We start from the raw sequence: 25,770 nt of genomic DNA, 5'->3' as shown, positions 1-25,770 counted from the left end.
GAGATGAAAATCAGACAATAGGCTTTCCATTATTGCAATTTTTATTGAGCAAAAGAACATACCAATGGAAAAATAACCAATAGCCTATTGAGATCATTGATCAAATTAATTCACCAGAAAAACCTGAATATTGCATGGACAGAAAGTTGTGGAATGCTTCAGACGGTTGCACTGATTGTGCAAGTCTTCATGAAATGCCAGATAGATTCTTTTGTTGATGTTGAAAATAGCTATAGTCAGAAAAACATTCTAATTTGACCTCTTTTATATTAATATCAGTGATTACTTAGTTTGTCCTGAATGTCTGCGGAGGCACTTTTATAGAGACCTAAGATGGGAGCAAGTGGCGACACACAGCAGTAAGCATATCTTAACCAAATCATACCAGGTCCAAACAATGCTGGCAGATATTTTAACATGTACTCTGTTGGCTTCCTTTGAATGTGGCAACAATTAAATCCACTCATCTCCCAGACATCGCCAATCCTCTTTTCTTCTAAATACTCTAACCGTTAAATAATAGCAAACCAATCTCAACATTCAATTGTTTTTATTCACATTTTCCATGAGGATCCACTACCAAGTGCATAACTGTGCAGTTTTGAAATATGTCTGTATCGAATATAAAATTAATTTGTTTAAGTTTCTTTCAAAGTAACATTCACCTCCACTCGTGGTACAACTTTGGGTTAACAGTTTAAAGGATTTGCTACCAGGCTGCGTCACATCCGGCTGTGATTGGAAGTCCTATAGGGCGGTGCACAATTGGCCCAGCGTTGGAGGGGTTTGGCCGTGGTAGGCTGTCATTGTAAATAAGAATTTGTTCTTAACTGACTTGCCTAGTTAAATAAAAGGTTAAATAAAAAAATGTAAGTTTTATTCAGATAGTATTTGGTTGTAAATTATTGCGATAACTTCAACACCAATTCACTCCTGTATTATAATTCACCTCAGTCCTCGGCACACTCCTCTCTTTTAATTTACTCACAACAGTAGTTTAATGTGTCTATCTACTCATGTTGATCCAACTATTAATTGATCGCTGTACAACAATCTGTTTCCTAGACTAATTGTTTAGGAACAAAACCAACGCGTGCGCAACTATGGGGAAAAATAGATGGGGGGTTAGCGCCTTAGACTGTTGACATGTCAATTATATTCTCCAAATGTTAATTGAAAACAAATACATTTGCACAATGAGCACTTGTCTCCTTAAATACATCATTAGAGTTGTTGGTTAGCGAGCTTGTGAATTTTTGCCATAATAGCATAGAAATGACATCAGTCAAAACACGACATGTTAATGATACCCTTTTGACACGTAAGTTCTAAATATGAATAAACAGCCCTTACAGAGTGAGTTTTTAGCACTTTAGGCTTTGGTATTAGCCTGTCTGCGGGGCTGCGTGTGAGATAGGGCGGGAAACCTGAGGCACTAAATCCGGTGTATTTGATACAATAGTGGCATACAACAAGTGAGAGAGTGGTATGAGCATATATAGTACATATGGCGACCATGTCTAAGGCCAGGAAAGGCTGGCATCCTAAATACTTTTTCTTCATTTTTAAAAATGACAAATTTATTCTCCCCTGGAAAAACTAGGCTATAGTGGTGGCTACATTTCATCACCATGTCAACGTATTATCACCACATGTAGCCTACAGATGCCTGCCTCGTCACCAAGCGAGGAAGATATTTCTCAAATGCGGTGAGTATTATGGCTTGGATAGGTTTTAGCCTGGTTGAGGATAATGAGAACAGGGTGGTGGACAAAGTCATGTAAGCAACAAAGTGAGGTAGTTTGTGCAGGCGATCAGATTGAATGGTGCGTGCGTCTAATCAGCTATATTGTATGCAGAGAACGTGGCATGAGTGAAGCGAGGTTGTAGATATAATGGGTTTTCGTAAACTATGGAGCTAGACAGGATTAAGCTTTGGTGCCATCTAAGGGGATGAATGATGTGGGTGGATCAGTTATCATTCTCCTTACAAAACTTGGTTACATTTATATAAACTTCAAGTATTACTAAGTACACAGTATATTTATAGTTTATAAACTTCTGTGTTTGTCCGCCAATTTATTGATAAATCCCCCTTCATAGTATTATTTCGTCCATCATATCCCCCCACGATACCTTCCCCCGTGCACTGAAACCCCCCCACAAATTAAATGAATGCCCCTCAAACTCCACTAAAATGGTTTCAACCAAATCTGTCAGCCCTGTTAGTGCTACGGCTCGGCAGTAGGCTTGTATTTGGGTGATGATCTGTGAGGCGATAACAATTTTTTTTGCTTTGTGATTGGTCAAAAACTAAAAACTTGTCATGTTCTCTAGTAACAAGCTCATGCAGATTTGTAATATGCTGAAGAGTGGCCAAACTAACATGATATTTTCTGGGCAATGGGTGCAACCATCTTTGACTTTGTTTATTTGCGTCTTATGCTGTGTTCAAAACTACTTGGAACTCGGAAAAATACAAGGTAAAATCATGACAAGTGATCTTCACGTCGGAAAGTCAGAGCTTTAGAAAGAGGCCCCGAGTTGTACGACGTTCAAATCTATTTTTCACTAGTCGGAGCTCATTATTTTCAGAGTTCCCAGTGGTTTTCAATACACTGAAGTCGGAGATTTCCAATTTCCCAGTTTTGAATGCGGCATTATAGTGAAGTCTGGGATTAGGGAGTTCTCGCAAAACGTAAAGAAACATGGCTGCCATCATAAAGAATGTAGCTGCTGTTAGCTTAGCTGACACACATTTATTTTCTAAACATTACATTAGTCTTTTGTGCCCACCAGAGATGTGGTATATTGTAAACTAGTCTAGCTGTTAGGTCGACAACTTGTGTTTTTTTTTTTTTGTCAGCGCAACTTAGACTGGTTTATTGAATGAGTTTGAGCTGTGGATGTGTTCCGTGTGATGCTTGGATGATGAAGTTCTCTTTTATCTTTGACCTTTTATTGTAAAATGGAGGAATAAAGTTTAAGACCTTTACTTTCCATCAGTACAAAATAATATTTAGATGCTGTTCAGACAACGCGTTTGTTGCATCATACGTTATGTTGCTACTGTTCCAATCACGTATTTGAGATCGTACGCTGCAGGGACCACTCAACATTGATCACAAATAAGTGATTGTATGCGTCAAAGGGTTAACAAGTTACAAGCTGAAACGAGCCACCCACATGGCAACTTGTCATTGTTGCTAGCTATCTGACCGTTCAGAATCATAACAACTCACGCCTTCCAGCCACATCGATGCGCGCATCATGTTAGCCAACCGATCTATAACCCTCAACACGATGCTGGGCTGTCCTCTGTATCAGTGACGGGGGAGTGAATATCTAAACAAAGTTATAATTCCTCCACTCTCCCTCAATTAAAAGTCAAGAAAAGAGTACCGAGAATTTTAAAACTCAAGCCTGGCAATGTGCTACCCTGGTTACGGCCTTAAACTCCGGGGGAGGCGAATAGTAAAATGGATTTTTATTTTATTTTATTTTTTAGAGGCCACTATCAGGTTAAAATCATTGGACCTGGCCTCCCGAGTGCCGCAGCAGTACAAGGCACTGTATCGCAGTGCTAGAGGTGTCACTACAGACCCGGGTTCAAGCGGGTGGGTGTTAAGCAGCGCAGTTTGGCAGGTCATGTTTCGGAGGATGCATGACTCGACCTTCACCTCCCAAGCCGGCTGGAGAGTTGCAGCGATGAGACAAGATCGAAATTGTGGAGAAAAAACAAAAAAACAAATTGGACTATGAACTGCACTCACTTGCTTCCTTAGTGGACACCACCCTCAGTCTAGTAAAATACTTCTATTTAATTTCTTATTTAATTTTTTTTGATAATTTTCTTAACTGCATTGTTGGTTAAGGGCTTGTAAGTAAGCATTTCACTGTAAGGTCTACACATTTTGTTGTATTTGAAGCATGTGACAAATACAATTTGATTTGCTTAATTCAAAAACAAAATAATTAAGGATCACTATCAAAATAGTCTAATTCTCAATGGCATAGTACAGTCATGACCAAAAGTTTTGAGAATGACACAAATATTAATTTCCACAAAGTTTGCTGCTTCAGTGTCTTTAGATATTTTTGTCAGATGTTACTATGGAATACTGACGTATAATTACAGGCATTTCATAAGTGTCTAAGGCTTTTATTGACAATTACATGAAGTTGATGCAAAGAGTCAATATTTGCAGTGTTGACCCTTTTTCAAGACCTCTGCAATTGGCATGCTGTCAATTAACTTCTGGGCCACATCCTGACTGATGGCAGCCCATTCTTGCATAATCAATGCTGGGAGTTTGTCAGAATTTGTGTTTTTTTTTTGTCCACCCGCCTCTTGAGGATTGACCACAAGTTCTCAATGGGATTAAGGTCTGGGGAGTTTCCTGGCCATGGACCCAAAATATCGATATTTTGTTCCTCGAGCCACTTAGTTATCACTTTTGCATTATGGCAAGGTGCTCCATCATGCTGGAAAAGACATTGTTCATCACCAAACTGTTCCTGGATGGTTGTGAGAAGTTGCTCTCGGAGGATATGTTGGTACCATTCTTTATTCATGGCTGTGTTCTTAGGCAAAATTGTGAGAGAGCCCACTCTCTTGGCTGAGAAGCAACCCCACACATGAATGGCCTCAGGATGCTTTACTGTTGGCATGACACAGGACTGATGGTAGCGCTCACCTTGTCTTCTCCGGACAAGTTTTTTTTCCGGATTCCCCAAACAATCGGAAAGGGGATTCATCAGAGAAAATGACTTTACCCCAGTCCTCAGCAGTCCAATCCCTGTACCTTTTGCAGAATATCAGTCTGTCCCTGATGTTTTTCCTGGAGAGAAGTGGCTTCTTTGCTGCACTTCTTGACACCAGGCCATCGTCCAAAAGTCTTTGCCTCACTGTGCGTGCAGATGCACTTACACCTGCCTGCTGCCATTTCTGAGCAAGCTCTGTACTGGTGGTGCCCCACAGCGGAATCAACTTTATGAGATGGTCCTGGCGCTTGCTGGACTTTCTTGGGCGCCCTGAAGCCTTCTTCACAACAATTGAACCGCTCTCCTTGAAGTTCTTGATGATCCGATAAATGGTTGATTTAGGAACAATCTTACTGGCAGCAATATCCTTGCCTGTGAAGCCCTTTTTGTGCAAAGCAATGATGACGGCACGTGTTTCCTTGCAGGTAACCATGGTTGACAGAGGAAGAACAATGATTCCAAGCACCACCCTCCTTTTGAAGCTTCCAGTCTGTTATTCAAACTCAATCAGCATGACAGAGTGAACTCCAGCCTTGTCCTCGTCAACACTCACACCTGTGTTAACGAGAGAATCACTGACATGTCAGCTGGTCCTTTTGTGGCAGGGCTGAAATGCAGTGGAAATGTTTTTTGGTGATTCAGTTCATTTGCATGGCAAAGAGGGACTTTGCAATTAATTGCAATTCATCTGATCACTCTTCATAACATTCTGGAATATATGCAAATTGCCATGATACAAACTGAGGCAGTAGACTGTGAAAATTAATGGGTGTGTCATTCTCAAAACTTTGGCCACGACTGTACAGTGTTCCCCGATCCATTCCTCGAGTACCTCCAGGACTGCACATTTGTGCTCAGACCCTGAACCAGCCCACCTACATTAGTTGGATCAAGTGTACCGGTTCTGGGCTAGAGCAAAAATTTGCAGTTCTGGGGGGTACTAGAGAAACAGATTGGGAAATAATGACATAGTACATCACCTCCAATTTTTTCAGTATTGTCTCGGTCATATACATCTCCTCTGCTCCTGCTCCAGCCCTTAGCGTGAATATGGAAGGTCTTCTGTCCAACAGATCGGCTCCGTTTGGGCCGAGCTTAGAAGTGACTTCTTTAGCTGCATTAACAACAAGTGTCATGTTCTGACCGGAGCAGATGACGGACATCTCAGTCCTCCAATCCCAGTCCGGAGAGCTGGGGGCAGGAGGGCTACAATTGGTTTGTGTGTCTGGCTGTCCCGCCTTCCCGTACAGAGCCCTCCCACTAGGCTCTGGGGGAGTGGGTTTGGTTGGTTGATGGTGGCCACAGGGGCGTGTCCTCAACGTTGTCAGGACTGTAGGGTACCCTTTAGGTACCACATCCCTCCAAAGCTCACACAGCACTCCTAATAAGAAAGGACCAGAGAACATAGGTTAGAAACACAGATGGTTCTTGAGACAGTTCTGAAGGGGTTCCTAGAGCTTTGCAACTGTGTCAACTCTGTACCCACTCAGTTACTCAATGGCAACTCTATTATAAGTTGGTTCCAGAACCCATTCTAAAGCTGGTTCCAGAGCCTATTATAAAGTTGGTTCCAGAACCCATTCTAAAGCTGGTTCCAGAGTCTATTATAAAGTTGGTTCTAGAACCCATTCTAAAGCTGGTTCCAGAGCCTATTATAAAGTTGGTTCTAACAGCCCATTCTAGAGCCTGTTTCTAAAGCCAGTTTGAGACGCTGTTCAACAGTCTGTTCTATAACTATGTTCTGAGACCAGCCGTACCTTAAGCAGGCGGTCCACATCGGCCTTGGTAACCTGGTCTCCCATCTCCTGCGTCAGCCTGGTCTGGATCACGTTCCTCCTCACTCGGTAGTTCTTCATGAAGATCTCATACAGGACCTGACGATGCTGAGGGGCAGGACATACAACAAGATCTTGAAATGTAGACAGTAGAATCCTTTAACACATCCTGATCTCAAGTTAGAGAAGGCAAACGGCTTAAGACATGATCCATGTATTTCTCAATGACTTCAAAACCATAATACAGGACATACACATACTCCGAGTGATTCAGTGGGTGCAGTAGGAATGTGGAAAAACAGTAAAAAAACAACATTTGTACAGACTTGATATAAAGAACCCCACCCTTGCCCCTGTCGTTGTTACCTTGTCGAAGGTCTCTCCTGTCTCCCACACAGCAAACACCTTCTGCTCATCAGCAGCTGCTGTGCTCTGGGCTGGAAACTACAGGGAAGAAAAGAGAGGAAGGAAACAACTATTGAAATTACAAGAAAGAGGATAAAATAGATAGAACCAATGAAATGAAGAGAAGAGAAAGACAACTGAAGAAACTAAGGGGACAGGAAAGAAACCGCTGAAGTGACCCACACAATCTCATTGCACTTGGATTTACAGACAGAAGAGACCTTTTTTACAACACTTTGTATTATTCCCAATCCCAACAAAACACTGAGGCAATGCACATCTACAGACAGGCGTGCTGTGTTCATAAAATGACTAAGTCGCTCTTGATAAGAGCAACTGCTAAATGACCAAAACAAATAAACCAATCACTAAATCAACCCTCTCCACTCCCAGTAAGCATTAACCCCTGCTGGGATAGGATGAAGTTGCCCTAGAGGATGATCTAAAAGTTTTGCCTTCCGCCTGCCTAATGTTTACGGTTAATCTGATCCTAGCCAATTTCTAACCAGTAATAGGCTTTGTCCTCTCAGCCAATAACAGAAGCTATTTAACAGTGGGATGGGGTCCTCCACCCCTCCAGGGCCTAAAATCCTACCACATCCTGAGGAGAGAGGAGGATAAGAACCTAAGCCAGGTTGAAAGGGGATCTGATACGAGGGAGAAGATGAGGTCCTTATCCATACAATAGGCATGTCTTGGTATTAATGCTAACAATGTTCATTCAACTGTTTCTCTGATGTGTCCTATGGAATTAAGACATAACAATGAGAGCAACGTTTGAAGAGCCACACCTCACAGGAAAATGTAGGCTTCGCCTAAGGTACAGTACAGGCTGGTGGGTTGTAGTTCAATTGAACAGCTAGATTCTACAATCCCACAGCCATCAGGCTCTATTCAGAGCTGAACCTGAGAAGGCCAACCCTCCAGTGCATCACTGCTCTCTACCTACTACCCTCAGGAGCAAAGCTGGTGTGCTGCTACAGGGATAGGTCACATACCAAAACCACCGTTAGTTTGTTATTCTGTTTAGGAAAGGTGATAGCCGCACTCCTGAGGCAAGCAAGAGACCACCATTCAGGAGTAGCAGAGAGCCCAGGCAGGCTAAGTTTCATCTGGCTGGGAGCCTAACGCCGATATCTTTAGTTCAGGGAGAGGATGTTTCTTTGGATATCCAGGCTTACTCATCGGGTGGAAGAACAGGCCTGTCTAACTGAAATCCTCCAGTACCACAGTGGGTTGTCAGTTTACGCTTTCCAGTGGAACTAACCCCATCCCCATGACCTTTTCACAATCTTAAACCAAGACCAAACCTCATCGGATAGTAATCCTGTAGCAGGGTTAGGGCTCTAATACTCACAGGCACCAGTATCTGTTTGCAGTGGCTCATCAGTATAGTATCCTGTAGCAGGCGGTCTGAGATGGAGTGGAACAGGCTGTCTCCGGGAGGCAGGGAGGCCAGGTGGAGGTTGAACAGCCTCTTGACTTCGCTCAGCGTCAGCACATGCTGCTTCCTGAACATGTTCCACACAAAGTCCCTCAGCTCAGGGGGCGGTGAGTGCGTGTGAGTCCCGCCGTGCCCGTTATGAGGATTCAAGGCAGCGGAAGTGGCGGCGGATGGGTAACCGTTTACCAACCCGTTAGGGAGAGCGGAGGAGGAAGAGGATGTGTCCATGGGTTCGTCTTCACCGTCGCTGACAGGTTCCTCTTTGACTCTGACCCCGGTTCCACCGCTCGGTCCGGCTCCACCCTTTCCCTGTCGACGAGCGCTCAGGTCCTTCTGAAGAGAGGGCTGGTTCTGTCGTGCACGCTCATGGGCTGCTTTCAGACGCTGCTCGCCACTCACGTGCATAGCTTCTGTAACAGAGAGGCACACAGTTTTCAGCTAGAGACACATAAATACCTTATGCCAGAGGGACTTTCCTATGAGCACACAATCAGTACACACCTGTTTGTGGGTGCTTTTTGGATACCACGTCCTCCTTAGAGAAGTTGAAGACCTTCTCCAATCTGCAAACAAAACCACCACGAACAATAAAATCAACCCAGTCTCTTTCCACATTACCATACCAAGAGAAACAGTGAGTGATAGTGTGTGTTCGCGTATATCGTCTCTTACTTGCTCTGTATCCCCATCCACAGCATGTGCTGCCGCTGGGCCACGTCAGGGTGCTTTTTGATGAAGTCACTGTCGCTTGGCAACATGAACTCCCAGCCACGGTTTATACGAGGCACCGCCATGTGTTCCAGGAAGTCCTTCACATCCTCTGGCGGGAGCTGAAAATAATAGGTGTGGACAGACATTTAGTAACACCCTCTAGGGCTAACTGTTAGTGAGTGTGTTACACCATGTACTTTAAATAAAGTTGTACTTTAATTGGGTATATCATCTTTGGCCAGGTGAGAGACTATAGGTCTATGTATCACTAGTAGTATCAACTGTTTAAACAGCTGATTACCTTGATGATGGCTGTGATCTCCTTCCTCATCACTGAGCGCTCCTGAGTGAATCTCCACATCTGAAAAGAGAAACAGGTAATTAACAGGATTCAAAACGGATTTTTTTTTTTCACCATGAATTCTCTTGAAATTTGAACGTGTGGTACATTTTACTGTGGACCTGTGCAGGAAGATATGCTATGAGATATGGTAGGGATATATACAGTGTAACTCACCACAAAGTCTCTTCCTCGACACAGCACTTCAGCAGGCACACCACTGTGGGGACTACAGCTGTTCTTAGGATACAGCACATCACTGAGGGAAGAAAAAAACTGTTCAATTGGTTTCAGGAACATGACCTGAAATATTTCTGGGACAATATAAATATATTTTTAGTATTCAAGCATAATCTCTGTTCATGAAATCACATATTTAGTTATTGAAAAACTAAACCCGAATTAGAACTACATTTTGGATCGATTTAATTTTGATCTGTGAACCTGGTCCCTAGGGCCTAGTGCCTCCACAGTCCTGCTCTGCTGGTCTCACCTCTTGACCACCCAGTTGCCCTGCACCAGTAGCGCCACCTGCTGGATGCAGCGCAGCACTGCAGTGGAGTCTGTCCCAGGGGTCAACAAACCCATCAGGTTGGCAAACGGTATCACTTTGACTAGAGGGGAGGAGAGAAATGATGGAAAGAATAAGATGGAGAAAAGCATGTACAAATATTTCAATTTCCGTTGGGGACAATAACAATTTATTGGATTGAAAGTAACAAGGTTAGCAGTTAGTGAGCGTACCATTCTTCAACAGGGTTTTGACCTGGTCACCTAGCGGCAGGGTCCGGAGCTGAGCCATGGACAGCACATTACTGGGACCTACGGGCCTCACACTGATACACACACAGGACATCGGTTTCATACCTGAAATTTTACATGGAATAAGTAGTACATTACACACTTCATGTAAGTGTTACTTACATCTTCTCCTCTGTGATAGGGGGCATGAGCATTGCCAGGTACTCCCTGAGAGAAGAGAGATGAATAAAGGGAGTGGGAGGAAAGAGACATAAGGGAGGTCACACAAAAGCAGCCTGAGTGTCAAAAAACAGCACAAAAATAAAGCAAAAGCAGACACTTAAATAGGGACACTACGGGTTAGTACTCACTTTGGTGTTTTTACCAGTTCTGTGTTCTCAGAGCCTCCCATGGCCTGACAGTACAGGTATTGCCTCTCGTGGTCTGACCGGCCATCCTAAACACACACACATAAAGCAGGTGTTGAATTGGTATTGGCAGTGACTTGGATTAACAGAGGCCAGAAAAGAGTGCATGAGAACGCCTCATTACGTTGAGGCCGTGGTAATGCAGGTAGACCCAGGGCTCCTCTGCCTGTTTCTTCTGAAGGAAGTCGTACGACTGGATACGCCGCTGACGAGCCTGGTCCGACTCAGGACGGGAAAACCTCACCTAGAGCGAAGAAACGGAGCTCAACAATTGTTTTAAGAGGATCATTGTGTGAGAACTGTGATTGTAACTGTGTGTTTCCTTACAGTGACGGCCTTGACATCTTCCTCCACCTCATCCTGAGAAGAGTCTCCCCCTTCGTTAGCGGCCTCCCTCTCTCTGTGTTTGCCGTCAGCCTTATCCAGATAGGAGAAGCTGGGTCGCATCTGGAGGATACCCTGCAGCGGCGTGATGTGGAGCTCCCCTGGTGACAACACAAGTCAGTGACAAACATTTAGATATTGACACTAACATAAACACAAGCAGGAGCAATGACAGTGCTGATCAGGGCCGATTGGATATGAATGTAGAGAAACACAGCTACCTTTCCTGAAGACAGCAGCAGCGTATCTGGAGGTGTTGGTTGTGGACTGGATGGATGTGAACGTCTGTTTGTCCATCATCTTCCTGCAAGGAGATTGATCAATGATCAGTGTCAATTCCCAGCATGCCACATACACAACTGAGACGTAAGGACTAACAGAGTACTAAGAAGCGAACCAGCACAACGTGTACTAAGTATTGCACTCACACAGAGTAGGTGTTGGAGTCCTCTGAGGTGGTTCCGTCCACATTGAGGGCAATCTGCTCTCCTTTACTTCGACAGTAGTTAGGACTCAGAGTGTTAATGGCCATCTCCAACTCCACCTACAGAGAGACAAATCGTAAGCCGAGAATGTTTTATAATTAACAGGCTGAGGAAGATGAATCATAAGTTGTCATTTAGGTATCAATGGGAGATGGAAATCTCTAACAAGGGAGCCCTGTCACACCTTCTGCTGCTTGGGCTTGATCTTGGCAGATAGATGAGTGACATCATCATAGGTCATAGAGGAAGGGCGTACTGGATACTATAAAAGGAGAAAAAAAATCAAGATAAAGATTAACAAATTATTTTTACCACAAACATATCAAATCGACACATCTTGATGCCGAATAGATGTAGGTTTACCTGGAACAGATATAGCTTGTCCGCAAGGCTTTTAGCTAGGTATACATCAATCTAAAGACACAGAAAGAGAGAAAGCTTTGGTTCATATTATTTTCATCACTCATCATCGCCTTGCCAAGAAGATCAAACCTAGGCTTGGGCAGAAACATACTGGAAAATGGGGAACCTAGTCACTCACCTCTTGTATGATGTGGTCATCGTCCTCCTCACTGGCCATAGTGAGGGGAGAGGTCTGGGGGAGACGTCAAAGAGCAGCAGCAGACCTCTGGGGACCCAACCTAGGATGAAAGAAATGCTGAGTGACTGAGACACTCTAACAGAGGCTACTTTCCAATAAATATCAAGGGTCTTATTCTGGTTACATGATCAACGCTCGGCTTCCGTTTGACAAAAAGAATCTCGCTCTTTTTTCCATAATAATCTCATCATGTAGACTATACGTGCAGATACAGTGTAGAGCGCACGTGCCAATACCAGAGTGGGCACACTTGCTATACAACGCAATGTTTCTTTGAGAAAACCATCAGTAGAGTTGATAATGCGATTAAAAAAAAAAACTTTTTTTATTTGGTACTGTGCACTCATCACACGCAGCCTTTTATCAACTTGATGGAAACATCTCTGTTGGGAAAATGTGCATATTGTTTTAATGCAGATGATTGAATATTCACATGAAAATCTGTCACCAATTGGATGGAAAGCTAGCTAGAGATGCCACAGAATTGCTAAACCCAGAGGCCCAACATTGCGATACTTCCGGGAACCTTTCGTGAAGCAGACTCGACAGACCAGACGAGTTTGAGAAAATAACATTTCGTCCTTAGTTGTTAATTCTCAAAATCTAAAGGCACGACGTAAATTCGAGCCAATGTCTTAAGTAGCTCAACATCTTGTGAAAGTGACATGTTTTCCTTTGTCAAAAATTTTCTAAAATCGACAGAGTGCCTTTCAAGGCCTGCACATGAGCAGTTCGGCACGAGACAACCGTTAGACCTAATTACGTGTTTCTGCGCATAAGCTTAGCTAACCAGGTGGAGACCGTGGCGAAGTTGGAGAGAAGTCTTGTGAATTATGACGCAGAAGAATGGCGCTAAAATCAAACCCGCGTCTTCAGAATATAGACCTACGTCTCCCGTATATACAGCTAGTACTGGAACTCGCAAATATAAAACAATGTCATGACTGACTACAAGAATCCAAATATGTCAGATCAGGTTTGCAATGAATAATTTCAATCAGACCCCCTGTCACCCAGAGGGGGAAGGAAAGAACTAGTGGTTTAAAGGACCAAAGCACACTCTTTGGTCCTTTAAAAACCTGCTGTATGTAATATCTTGTGTGCTATAGCTTGGAAAATAACTACATCTGACTCTGGATAACAAAATTGTTTGTTTCTAACATTAGGGCTGTTTTCCTAAAGAAGTTAAATCCGCTTCATGTTTTGTTTCCTTGCCAAGATACTAATGAGGATCGCGATACTGGTATCATCCCAGCCATAAGTTAATAGTGACAATGGAGGGAGTGTCATGGAGTTTAAGTATCAAAAAATTGTTGGAGTACGATTCAAGAAAAAAAACAAGTTTACATTTGAATATTTGTAGCTACTTTAACTAAGGAGGTATTTGGACATAAATGGACTTTATCGAACAAATCAAACATGTATTGTGGAACTGGGATTCCTGGGAGTGCATTCTGATGAAGATCATCAAAGGTAAGTGAATATTTATAATGCCATTTCTGACTTCTGTTGACTACACAATATGGCGGATATCTGTTTGGGTTGTTTGTCTCTGAGCGCCGTACTCAGATTATTGCATGGTTTGCTTTTTCCGTAAAGTTTTTTTGAAATCTGACAGTGGTTGCATTAAGGAGAAGTGGATCTAAAATTCCATGCATAACAGTTGTATCTTTTAGCAATGTTTATTATGAGTATTTCTGTAAATTGATGTGGCTCTCTGCAAAATCACCGGATGTTTTGGAACTACTGAACATAACGCTCCAATGTAAACTCAGATTTTTGGATACAAATATGAACTTTACCGAACAAAACATAAATGTATTGTGTAACATGAAGTCCTATGAGTGTCATCTGATGAAGATCATCAAAGGTTAGTGATTAATTGTATCTCTATTTCTGCTTTTTGTGACTCCTCTCTTTGGCTAGAAAAATGGCTGTGTTTTTCTGTGACTTGGCTCTGACCTAACATAATCGTTTGGTGTGCTTTCGTCGTAAAGCCTTTTTGAAATCGGACATGTGGCTGGATTTACAACAAGTTTATCTTTAAAATGGTGTAAAATACTTGTATGTTTGAGGAATTTTAATTATGGGATTTCTGTTGTTTTGAATTTGGCGCCCTGCAGTTTCACTGTATGTTGACGCTACCGTCCCACATACCCTAGTGAGGTTAACTTGTTTAAAAGTCTGGTTCGGTACCGAGAACATTAATCTGTTTTTTATTGGATATTTGGGTTTCTTTGTCAATAGCTATTGAACCAAGCATGCCATGAACATTTTATATTCTGAATCAGGGGAGGATTGAGATTTATTTAAAAAAAATGTAGATATAAAAAAAAGTGTGTTCTCCATTCTCCCCTGATTCAGAATATACCATAATCATTGTCTCCCTCTGCAACTTGATTCTCGACTTTGATGGGCCACCCTCAGGTGGTGAGGGTAGGTAACAACATCTGCCATGCTGACCCTCAACACTGGGGCCCCTCAGGGGTGCGTGCTTAGTCCCCTCCTGTACTCCATGTTCACCCACGACTGTTTGACCATGAACGACTCCAACACCATCATCAAGTTTGCTGAGACGATGATGAGACTACAGGGAGAATGTCAGACAACAACCACTTTCACACTCTCCACAAAAGCTGCTACTACTCTGTTTATTATCTATCCTGTTTGCCTAGTCACTTTTACCCCTACCTACATATTACCTCAACTACCTCGTACCTTCTTGTATGTAGCCTTGTTATTGTTATGCATTACTTTTAAACTCTGCATTGTTGATCAAGGGTCAATAAGTTAGCAGCTCACAGTCAAGTTTACACACCTGTTGGGTTTTGGCGCATGTGACAAATAACATTTCATTAGGTAAACAATACCTTCCTGTGCATACCTTGTCTCAAATTCCAGCAGCTTAAGGGCAAAACCCACAGACAACTGGTCGAATAAGTGTAATTGTATTGAACATTCTGGCTGATAAGGAACATTTCCCCTATTCTGCAGACGAACTATATAACGTTACCAATTACTTGTGTGTTACAGCCTGAATAATTAGACTACCATCGAGCTAGCTAACGTTAGCTACAGACACACATTATCACCATAAACAACATAGCTAACTAGCCAACAACTAGCTATGTAGCTAAGTTAAAGGTGTAAGCTAAATACCTTTATCATCGTGTGTAGTTATCGCAGTAAAATAGCATGTGTTAGTGGAATTTGCTAGCGTTAGCGTACATAGCTTATTTACATTGACACATCATGACAAGTCACCTGCTTAAGACGGCTAACGTTAGTAGCTAACGAGCTAGCATATCTGTGTTAGCGAGCTAGTCATTCGACCAAACCCAGTGAGTCAAAACGAATCGCTAAAACAAAACGAATTCGTGAAATAACAAGAGTAACGCGGTCCAAAACCGCAAAGTAATTGTGGCTAGCTAGCTAACGTTATATCTGTAACGTTAGCTATTAATGTACCGAGCAATCAAAATAATTGAAAGTTATTTGCCAGGCCTCGATTGTTTTAAAATAAGTTTTCACTGGTATATCAATTAAACTGAGGACTAAATCTCACCTGCCCATTTGACCGTTTCCCTCCGTTTATGTCATTCACGTTCACTTCAAGTGAGCTGGCTAAAGTTGCGGTAGCTGTCTGCGAATGCTGCCATGTTGCTTGGCTCTAGAGCTTCACACAGACATGGCCACACGTGGGGAGGAGCTGCTATTTGTGTTCCCACAATGCAAAGCGATAAAAACGTTAACTTTCTTGCCTGCAGATGTCGCAAAAGCTCTTAAAATAAGATAATGTACTTGAAGTCATAATACCGTGTGAAATTGAGTAGCATTGCTACGTTTTGTTAATACAGTGTATACATAATTATAGTCTGCTCTGTTCGCGAGTTACCGCTTGGACTGTCTGAGTACATCACCCGGGATAAAAAAGATATATATTGACAGCGGTGGGATTCGAACCCACGCCCCCGAAGAGACTGGAGCCTTAATCCAGCGCCTTAGACCGCTCGGCCACGCTATCATATAACATAAACGCGGAAAATAACACACTTAATACACAGATATTGTCGTCTTTAATTGTTTACAAACAGTCAGTATTGCCGCTAAATATTGATAACTAAGCAGTAAGGCCCGAGGGGGTGTGGTACAGTGCCTGGATACAGCCCTTAGCCTTGGTATATTGGCCATGTCCCACAAGCCCCAGAGGTGCCTCGTTGCCATTATAAACTTGTTACCAATGTTTTTTAATTTTTTAATGTTTTTTAATTTTATTAACAACAAATCAATACAGAAAGTACATAAGGGAACACAAGTATATATAGATTATATATAATGGACAATCGAGCTAGGGGGTACAATATCACATTACAATTACACAAGGACCTTAATTAAGGGACATACATACACTTACAATTCTAACAGCTTTTTGTTAGTAGAGTGTTTAACTGTCTTAAAATACAGTTACAATGTGTTTTTTGTTAGTAAATTTACATTTGTGTATATGAAATGTGGACAAAAGAATAATGAAATGAATTACATAAAAATGTTTCAGCTTATTTCTATCGTATGTAAAGAATCTCTCCACAATAGTGTCAAATCTTCATAAATGTGTTCAATTATAAATCTACTGATGTCTTGCCACAGTTTTCTTACATATATACAATGCCAAAAAAGATGCAACACTGTTTCTGGGTCGTCATTACAAAAGGAACAATTTGAGTTGATGTTTTCCTTAAACTTCTTCATATAGTGGTTGGCAGGATAATATTTATGAATAATTTTAAAGGAAACTTCCTTAATTTTGTTAACAAGTAGGTATGTGTGTGGCAACATCCAAACTTTTTTCCAACAGATATTATCAATAAATCCATTCCAATAAGGCATGACATAAGGTATAGATACAACATCCTGCTGAAACAAGGTTCGTATCGCTCTGTTGTTGAATGGACCAAAAGAGAAACAAATCTTTCCTACTGATGAGTCAACAGGGTCAATAGAAGGTAGGCTCTGAGGGTCAGGTCTTGACACGTTCCTGAATAACAGAGCAACACCTGAGGAAATGGCGTCTAAAACAATTGCAAAATCTTTAGGTGTTACAGGGACCTTGTAAAGTGATAAGAATTACTTATAACTGAGTAAAAGACCCTCTGCATTTACCAGTTGGCTCACCAATACGATATTATTTCGGGAACCAATATTCTAAAAACAAAGAAGTATTTTTATACAATATATCCCGATTATTCTATATATAATATCTGCGTGGAGAAAAATTGTGTTTATAAATTAAGGACCATGACAAGAAAACCTGCCGATGAAAAGCAGAAAGTTTCACTGGAATTTTGTCAATATTATAATTGCAAAACAACATGAAGTTAAGGCCACCAAAAGTAGAGAAGACATGATGAGGAATAAAATTCCAGATAGAAGTGGGTCTTCTTGGGAATTGTTTTATCCAATTGATCTTAAAAGTATTATTTAAAGTAGTAAAGTCCAGAAAATTCAGTCCACCATTCTCATAAGTGTTCATTACAACAGTTTTCCTAATGTAATGGGTACGGTTTCTCCAAAGAAAGTTGAAAAGCATCTGGTCTATCTCCTTGCTTATTTTACTGTCAAGATATAAAGATAGAGCGCCATATGTTAGTCTAGAGATACCTTCGGCCTTGGTTATTAGGACTCTACCTTTTAAAGATAAGTCCCTCTGTAGCCATTGATTTAGATTCTTCTGGGTATTTTTAAAAGAGGGTTAAAATTTAGTAAGCCTCTAGACTTCTGATCCTTTATAATGGTTATGCCTAAATATGTAAGTTCTTCTTTTACTGGAATACCATAATATGAAGGTGTCACACAATCTTTGACAGCTATGAATTCACATTTATTAATGTTAAGGTATAGACCAGACGCTTTGGAAAAGGATTGTATCACATTGATCGATATGGGAATTTGGTTAGCGTCTTTCAGAAAAAGTGTAGTATCATCAGCCAGCTGGCTGATAATAATTTCTTTACCAGCTATGGAAATACCTTGTACAGGACTATTTTTTAAAGAATTTGCAAGAAGTTGGGTGATGAATAAAAACAGGTACGGGGAGATAGGACAACCTTGCCTAATTCCTCTCTTTAACTCAAATCTAGGTGAGGTGCCATATTTCAATTTGATAGAGCTGTTACCATTTGCATAGAGAGTCTTAATAGCCTTACATAAAAAATCCCCAAAGCCAAGTCTCTCAAGGGAGTGGAAGAGAAACTGATGCTCTACTGTGTCAAATGCTTTATAAAAATCTAAAAATAATATGAAGCTATCCTCAGTTATTAGGTCTGAGTAGTCAAGTATGTCTAATACTAGTCTGACATTGTTAGAAATATGTCTGTTCCTCATGAAGCCAGATTGTGTTTCATCAATGATTGCATCCAGGACTTCTTTAATTATTTTTGCAAGTAGTAAGGCTAATATCTTATAGTCATTATTAAGAAGACAAATTGGACGCCAGTTATCGATGAGCAGCACTTATTTTTTAGGCTTAGGTATCAGTGTTAATTAACCCCTGACTCATTGTAGGAGGGAGAACATTGTTTTTAATACTCTCTAAAAAGACTTCAAATAGGAAGGGAGCTATTTGTTCAGAAAATAATTAGTAAAATTCTGATATAATTCCATCAACACCTGGTGATTTATTGTTCTTTAGATGTTTGATAGACTCTATAATCTCTTCAACTTTGATGGGTTCATCACACTGTTTAGATTCTATATCACTGATAGAGTGAACATTATTCAGTGAGTTAAAAAACATATCTGTGGATTCCTGAGAGTACGTAGAGCTATACAATTTTCTGTAAAAATTGCTACAGTATTTAGCGATTCATTTTTGGTCATCTGTAATAACACCATCAATGTTTAATTTATGGATAGTGTTATTTTTAGAGTGAAATTTCTCAAGTCAAAAGAAATAGGATGAATTCTGTTCTCCCTCCTCAATCCATTTTTTCCTAGATCTAATAAAGGCTCCTTCTGCTTTTAATCTATATATATTATCCAGTTTATTTTGTAACTCAATCAGTTCCATCTTCTCCTCCCCCGAGAGGCCGGCTGGGGACCTCTGAGAAAGGGAAGTCTTAATGATCACCTTTTCCTCCTCAGCTCTTCTGGTCTTAGCAAGATTACTACCATATTTTCTAAGGTATTTGGACACCTCAAATTTAAAGAGCTCCCAGTTCTTGCAATAAGATCTTTCTTCACAAGCCCTTTCCCAAAAGTGTGAGAGCAGATCTTTAACCTCAAATTTAACTATATCATTATTTAATAATGAGCTATTTAGCTTCCAGTAGGATGCTCTGCCAAGGTTAGTATCAGGGGTAAATATTTTGATATCAATGTAAATGGCCCTATGGTCTGTGAGGGGAGTAGTACAGATATTTGTAGTAACACACTCACTATCAATACATTTGGATATAAGCCAAAAATCTATTCTGGACTGTCTGGAACCTGTTTTGTTACTCCAAGTGAATGATCTGTTGGCCGGAAACCTCTCTCTCCATATATCAGTAAGATCAAACTTTTCCATAAAAGGTATTAAACCCAAATTCTGATTGGTTGGTCTACCTGGAGGCCATCTATCAGTTGAATTACCTATAGTAATGTTAAAGTCCCCTCCTATCAATAATAACGAATTGGGAAATTTAGATAACCAATTAAGTATATGTTTCTCTATAGATTCAAGCAATTCATCATTCTCATGTTTGGTGTTGTACCCGTAGAAGTTTACAGTAATGAGCGTAATGTCATTGTAACTGATCACAAGACAAATAAAGTGACCAAAGGGGTCACATTCCGAGTGTAGAATATTACAACCAAAGGTATTTTTCATTGTAGTGACACCAGCGGGGCGTTCAGATCCATGGGAAAGCCAAATATTGTTGCCCCACTGTGACCTCCAGAAGTTGGCATCAGCCGAAATTGAGTGAGACTCTTGAAGAAAGCAAAAATATGTTCGAAATTGTTTAGCAAATAAAAATAAGGCCTTGCGCTTCACATTGTTTCGTAACCCCCTAGCATTAAGAGAAACTAAAGACAAAGACAAAACAACAAAGATTATATACAAGTATAAACTGTAGTAGAATGAGTCAAAGACGTAGGAGCAGTGAACGTAAACGATAAGGAACCGAGATCTGCACCATTTAAGTCAATTTAAAGTGAAAATAGCTTATTCCATAAACTTTGAGCTAGACGTTATCCGGCTTTGAAATTCAACTCAACTGAAAATTATGTTCAAGACCAAACCAAGGGTTCTTGTAGTAAGAGAGACTAAAAACCCTCTTTAGTGTAATCAGGAACTATTCTGAGAAATAAAATACAAAATAATAATTTAAATAAAAGGGTACCTACTATTTTAAGTGCATATGAAAACTGATCATAAAATAATTGAATAAGAAATGTTTTACATATACACGTTCCTAAGATCTTTTTTTGGAAATAAGTAATAATAACTAAATGGAACAATAACCGTGTAAAGTCAGAGCAGACCTGTATGCCCTTTAAAACAGTATCTTAGTTATGGTATACATAAAAAATAAATACAGCTTTCAATCTTCTTCATAAGTTTGTAAACAAAATAGGTCTTCTGGTCATACAAGAACAAACGAATAAATTGAAGTACCTGAGTATTCCTGAAAAATAGTCACCTGATGCTTGTTAGGTAAACAACATAAGGAAAATGAGAATACCATGGCTGAAACCATCACCCTGTTCCTTTTCTATGTACTCCAGGCTGAGATGCTCGGCGAAACGCATACCATGGCTCTGAAGGAAGGCGTTCTTCCTAGCAGCTTTCCAGACAGCATCCCTGTAGAATCTGGCAGTGAAGAGGATGATGATACCCCTTGGTCTTGAATCGTTTTGCTGTTGCTTCTTGCCGAGGCGATGCACAACGTCGATGGTATCACCAACTTTGTTCATCTCTGCAGGCATAACTTCTTGGCAGATGCGGATGGCCTCTCCTCGCACATCTTCATTCTCCACCTCTGGCAAGCCGTAGAGTCTCAGGTTCCATCTTCTTGTGTATTGTTCCAGATCAGTGAGACGTCTATGGTAGACATTGTTATTCTTTTCCACCTTTTCCATACTTTTTTCAACTTTTGCCACTCTCGTTTTCACATCCTTGATTTCACCACATGCAAACTCCAGTCTTTTTCAAGCCTTGGATAACCATGGTGTTCGCGCCAACCATTTTCTCAATGGCATCAGACCTGGAGTTGATAAGTAAGGAAAGGGTAGCCACGATGTCAGAGTTCATGTTGGGTTTTTTGGAGGGTGGAGGTTTGCACGGAGTAACCGGTAAAGAGGGGAATTCGTCATCTTCAACAGCATTCGAAAGAATGAGATTATCCATAGGGCAAGCGTAGTTATGGCAGTTGTCTATAAGCACGTTTCTCTCTTGTTGATTAGCAATAGAACGGCTAACTTCTTCCTTTCTTTTTCTTGTCACGACTTTGCATGGACATGCCGAAATAAATTATCCAATTATTATTCCAGTAACAGGAAAGGTCTTATATCTTGAACAAATAAAAATAGTAATGACTGTAAACTTGTTTTTTTCCCACAATCTTTCTGAAGTTTGGTACGGAGCTCGGTAAAAAAGCATCTGTTCAAGCCGCCATCTTGGCACCTTTCAACTGGTTACCAATGTAATTAGAGCAGTACAAATAACTGTTTCGTCATACCCGTTGTATATGGTCTGTTATAGCACAGACTGGAATATGTTTGGAGATTCATCAGATGGCATTGAGGATTTTACCACATCATCAGTCACCGGCTTCATTAATAATACGTGCTTTGACAACCTCCTCCCCACAGTGACCATACCGAGCTGGAGCCGAGCTGGAGAGCGTGCCCAATTTGAATCGAGCGCAGAGCGAGTTTCCCAAAGACTGGAGCTTTGGCTTTCTTGCCCTCTCCAATTTCGCTCCAGTACTATTAAAAGCGATTAAAGGGCTTTATAAATACATTTGATTTTGATTTGATTTTTGCTTTAGCTACTGTCATGGAGTTTGCTCAATATTTTCATAAATTAACATAATGAATGTACTAAGTGCACATGCTAACAGAATGGAATGAGGTGGATAGCTAGCTAAGTGTGTCAGTCACTGTAGCAAAGTATTTATAAACAAACAATCAAATCTCTTAAACGTTTAATTCATTTTCGTTATATTATCAATACAATAGACTATCATTGATTTTGTCCCGATAAGCCTGACATTATCTCTTTCAAGGAGCTTTCCGTTTTGATAGGGTTATTTTGCCTAAATGTTTTTGTTTTGTTGCCAAAAACAAGTCTGCATCCCTGCCCAGCCTGGCAAGAGTGGCCCGACGGGTGTTTAGCATTCATAGTATGGTTCCTACCCCAGTGGCTCTGCAAGCACAGAGACGGTATTCTCCACTGCTGGCCTGCTCTCCAGGCACCATTGCATGAACCTGAACCTGAAGCCACCAGACCCTGGACAAACTAGTGTTTCTAAAAGTGAATTCCAAGGCACTGCAGATGGAGCCTAATAAAGCAATTTCCATTTAATTTGTATTTAATTCTAAGTCACAGTAATTCACATTTATAGACTATAATGATTTACTACAACGAAATGTTGTTTAAATGCTGAGCACATAATGTTCCTGCCAGCCTAGTGTGTTGCACTTGCATATGCTTCACAATGTATTTATTTGTAGGCTACAGCCTTGAAATAATTGAAATAACAGGCTAATAATAAAGCCTAAATTATTCAGTTTAGTTCCTTCTTTTGCTACCTGTCTGGCACCGGACCTATTTAGAGTGTTTATATGATGTTTAATACGAGATGTAGACTATTTGAAATGATGAGCGCTTCTTACAGTCAGTTTTTCATGTTGTTTATTAAAATCATTTTCATTCAAATCATATGGTTTGCTTTCAATACTTCAAAACCAAATGGTAGGTCCATGTAGTCACAAAAATAGATGGGTGTTTGTTAAATGGGGATTTTAATGAATGAAGCAAATTTGGAGCGACAGTTTTTTTTTTCTTCCTGTGAGCGATGCAGTTGAGCTGTCAACTCTGCACACATACTCTGGAGCATATGTACATATCCCAACCAGAAACCATGGATTACAGGCAACATCTGCACTGAGCTAAAGGCTAAAGCTGCCGCTTTCAATGAGCTGGACACTAACTGGATGCTTATAAGAAATCGCACGAACCATCAAACAGGCAAAGCATCAATATAGGTCTAAGATCGAATCCAACTACACCTGCTCTGACGTTCATTGTATGTGGCAGGGCCTTTACGGATTACAAAGGGAAACTCAGCCACGAGCTGCCCAGTGACACAAGCCTACCAGACAAGCTAAATGCCTTCTACGCTCGCTTTGAGGCAAGCTGAACCATTCCTGAAAGCACCAGCTGTTCCGGATGACTGTGTGATCACTCTCTCTGAACCCAATGTGAGTAAGATCTTCACAACATTCACAAGGCCGTAGGGCCAGACGGATAACCAGGAAGCTTACTCAGAGCATATGCTGACCAGCTGGCAAGACTCTTCACTGACATTTTCAACCCCTCCCTGACCCAGTCTGTAATACCTACATGTTAACAAGCAGACCACCATAGTCCCTGTGCCCAAGAACTGCAAGGTAACTTGTCTAAATGACTATCACCCCGTAGCACTCCGTGAAATGCTTTGAAAGGCTGGTCATGGCTCACATCAACACCAACATCCCAGATACCCTGGACCCACTCTAATTCGCATACTGCCCCAACAGATCCAGTGTACTTTTTGCTCCATACATTTTCCCTGACACCCAAAACTACTCATTACATTTTGAATGCTTAGCAGGACAGAAAATTGTCAAATTCGCACACTTATCAAGAGAACATCCCTGGTCATCCCTACTGCCACTGATCTGGCGGACTCACTAAACACAAATGCTTTGTTTGTAAATTATGTCTGAGTGTTTGATTGTGACCCTGGCTATCCGTAAATAAATGAAACAAGAAAATTGTGCCGTCTGGTTTGCTTAATATAAGGAATTTTTAATTTGTTTGTACTTTTACTTTTGATACTTAAGTATATTTTTACTGAAGTAGTACTTTACTGGGTGACTTTCACTTTTACTTGAGTCATTTTCTATTAAGGTATCTTTACTTTTACTCAAGTATGAGAATTGGGTACTTTTTCCAACACTGGGAAAGGAGGGACGAGCACGCCACCATTCACATCACAGGGGCTGTAGTGGAGAAGGTCGAGAGCTTCAAGTTCCTCATGGGCCTGCAGATCCTCAAAAAGTTCTACAGCTGCACCATCAAGAGTATCTTGACTGACTGCATCAATGCTTGGTATGACAACTGCTTGGCATCTGACCGCAAGGTGCTACAGAGGGTAGTGTGTATGGCCCAGTACATCACTGGGGCTGAGCTCCATGCCATCCTGGACCTTTATACCAGGTGGTGTCAGAGGAAGCCCAAAAATGTTTCAAAGACTCCAGCCACCCAAGCCACAGACTGTTCTCTCTGCTACCGCATGGCAAGCAGTACCAATACACCAAGTCTGAAACCAACAGGACCCAGAACAGCTCCTACTCGCAAGCCATAAGACTTCTAAACAAGACTGCTAAATAGCTAATCAAATGGCTACCTGGACTACCTGCATTGACCCTTTAATGCACTAACTCTCTTGCACTGACTCTATGCACACATGCTGGACTCTACCCACACACTCACACTGACACCCCAACACACACACACACACACACATACACACACACACATACAATGCCTTCAGAAAGTATTCACACTCCTGGACTTTTTCCACATTTTGTTGTGTTACAGCCTGAATTTCAAATGGGTTAAATTGAGATGTTGTGTCACTGACCTAAATATAATACCTTTTCAAATCAAAGTGGAATTATGTTTCTGGAAATGTTTACAAATTAATAAAAAATGAAAAGCTGAAATGTCTTGAGTCAACATGTATTCAAACCTTTTGTTATGGCAAGCCTAAATCAGTTCAGGATAAAACATCTCACATAAGTTGCATGGACTCACTCTGTGTGCAATAATAGTCTTTAACATGATTTTTGAACGACTACCTCATCTCTGTACCCCACACATACAATTATCTCTAAGGTCCCTCAGTCAAGCAGTGAATTTCAAACACAGATTCAACCATAAAGACCAGGGAGGTTTTCTTCCTATGCTTCCTGGCTGATGTTTTGGTCACTTTTGAATGCTGGCGGTGCTTTCACTCTAGTGGTAGCATGAGACGGAGTCTACAACCCACACAAGTGGCTCAGGTAGTGCAGTTCATCCAGGATGGCACATCAATGCGAGCTGTGGCAAAAAGGTTTGCTGTGTCTGTCAGCGTAGTGTCCAGAGCAGGGAGGCGCTACCAAGAGACAGGCCAGTACATCAGGAGACGTGGAGGAGGCCGTAGGAGGGCAACAACCCAGCAGCAGGACCGCTACCTCCGCCTTTGTGCAAGGAGGTGCACTGCCAGAGCCCTTCAAAATGACCTCCAGCAGGCCACAAATGTGCATGTGTCTGCTCAAACGGTCAGAAACAGACTCCATGAGGGTGGTATGAGGGCCCGACGTCCACAGGTGGGGGTTGTGCTTACAGCCCAACACCGTGCAGGACGTTTGGCATTTGCCAGAGAACACCAAGATTGGCAA

General features: G+C 41.3%; 1 protein-coding gene and 1 non-coding gene across 2 annotated transcripts; both read right to left on the bottom strand.

Annotated features, from left to right (window-relative positions):
* Positions 1-5,496: 5,496 nt before the first annotated feature.
* On the bottom strand, positions 5,497-15,754 carry LOC120029798 (DNA-directed RNA polymerase III subunit RPC5-like). The gene is made up of 20 exons (XM_038975070.1): positions 15,644-15,754; positions 12,019-12,118; positions 11,841-11,891; positions 11,662-11,739; positions 11,421-11,536; positions 11,214-11,296; positions 10,936-11,093; positions 10,733-10,852; positions 10,552-10,637; positions 10,364-10,408; positions 10,184-10,275; positions 9,933-10,053; positions 9,617-9,698; positions 9,401-9,460; positions 9,061-9,218; positions 8,890-8,951; positions 8,302-8,798; positions 6,906-6,983; positions 6,522-6,647; positions 5,497-6,145 (listed from the first exon to the last, which is right to left on the bottom strand). Exons 2-20 carry the CDS (start codon positions 12,055-12,057, stop codon positions 6,089-6,091), a joined length of 2,109 nt encoding a protein of 702 aa, XP_038830998.1. The 5' UTR covers positions 12,058-12,118; positions 15,644-15,754; the 3' UTR covers positions 5,497-6,088.
* Positions 15,755-16,020: 266 nt separating this feature from the next.
* On the bottom strand, positions 16,021-16,102 carry trnal-aag. Its single transcript has one exon. It is a non-coding gene; the product is annotated as a tRNA-Leu (tRNA).
* Positions 16,103-25,770: the final 9,668 nt, after the last annotated feature.

This window comes from Salvelinus namaycush, chromosome 35 (assembly GCF_016432855.1).
Source record: "Salvelinus namaycush isolate Seneca chromosome 35, SaNama_1.0, whole genome shotgun sequence".
NCBI lineage: Eukaryota > Metazoa > Chordata > Actinopteri > Salmoniformes > Salmonidae > Salvelinus > Salvelinus namaycush.
Note: the sequence above shows the minus strand (reverse complement) of the source record. Positions and strands in the feature narration are given on the sequence as shown.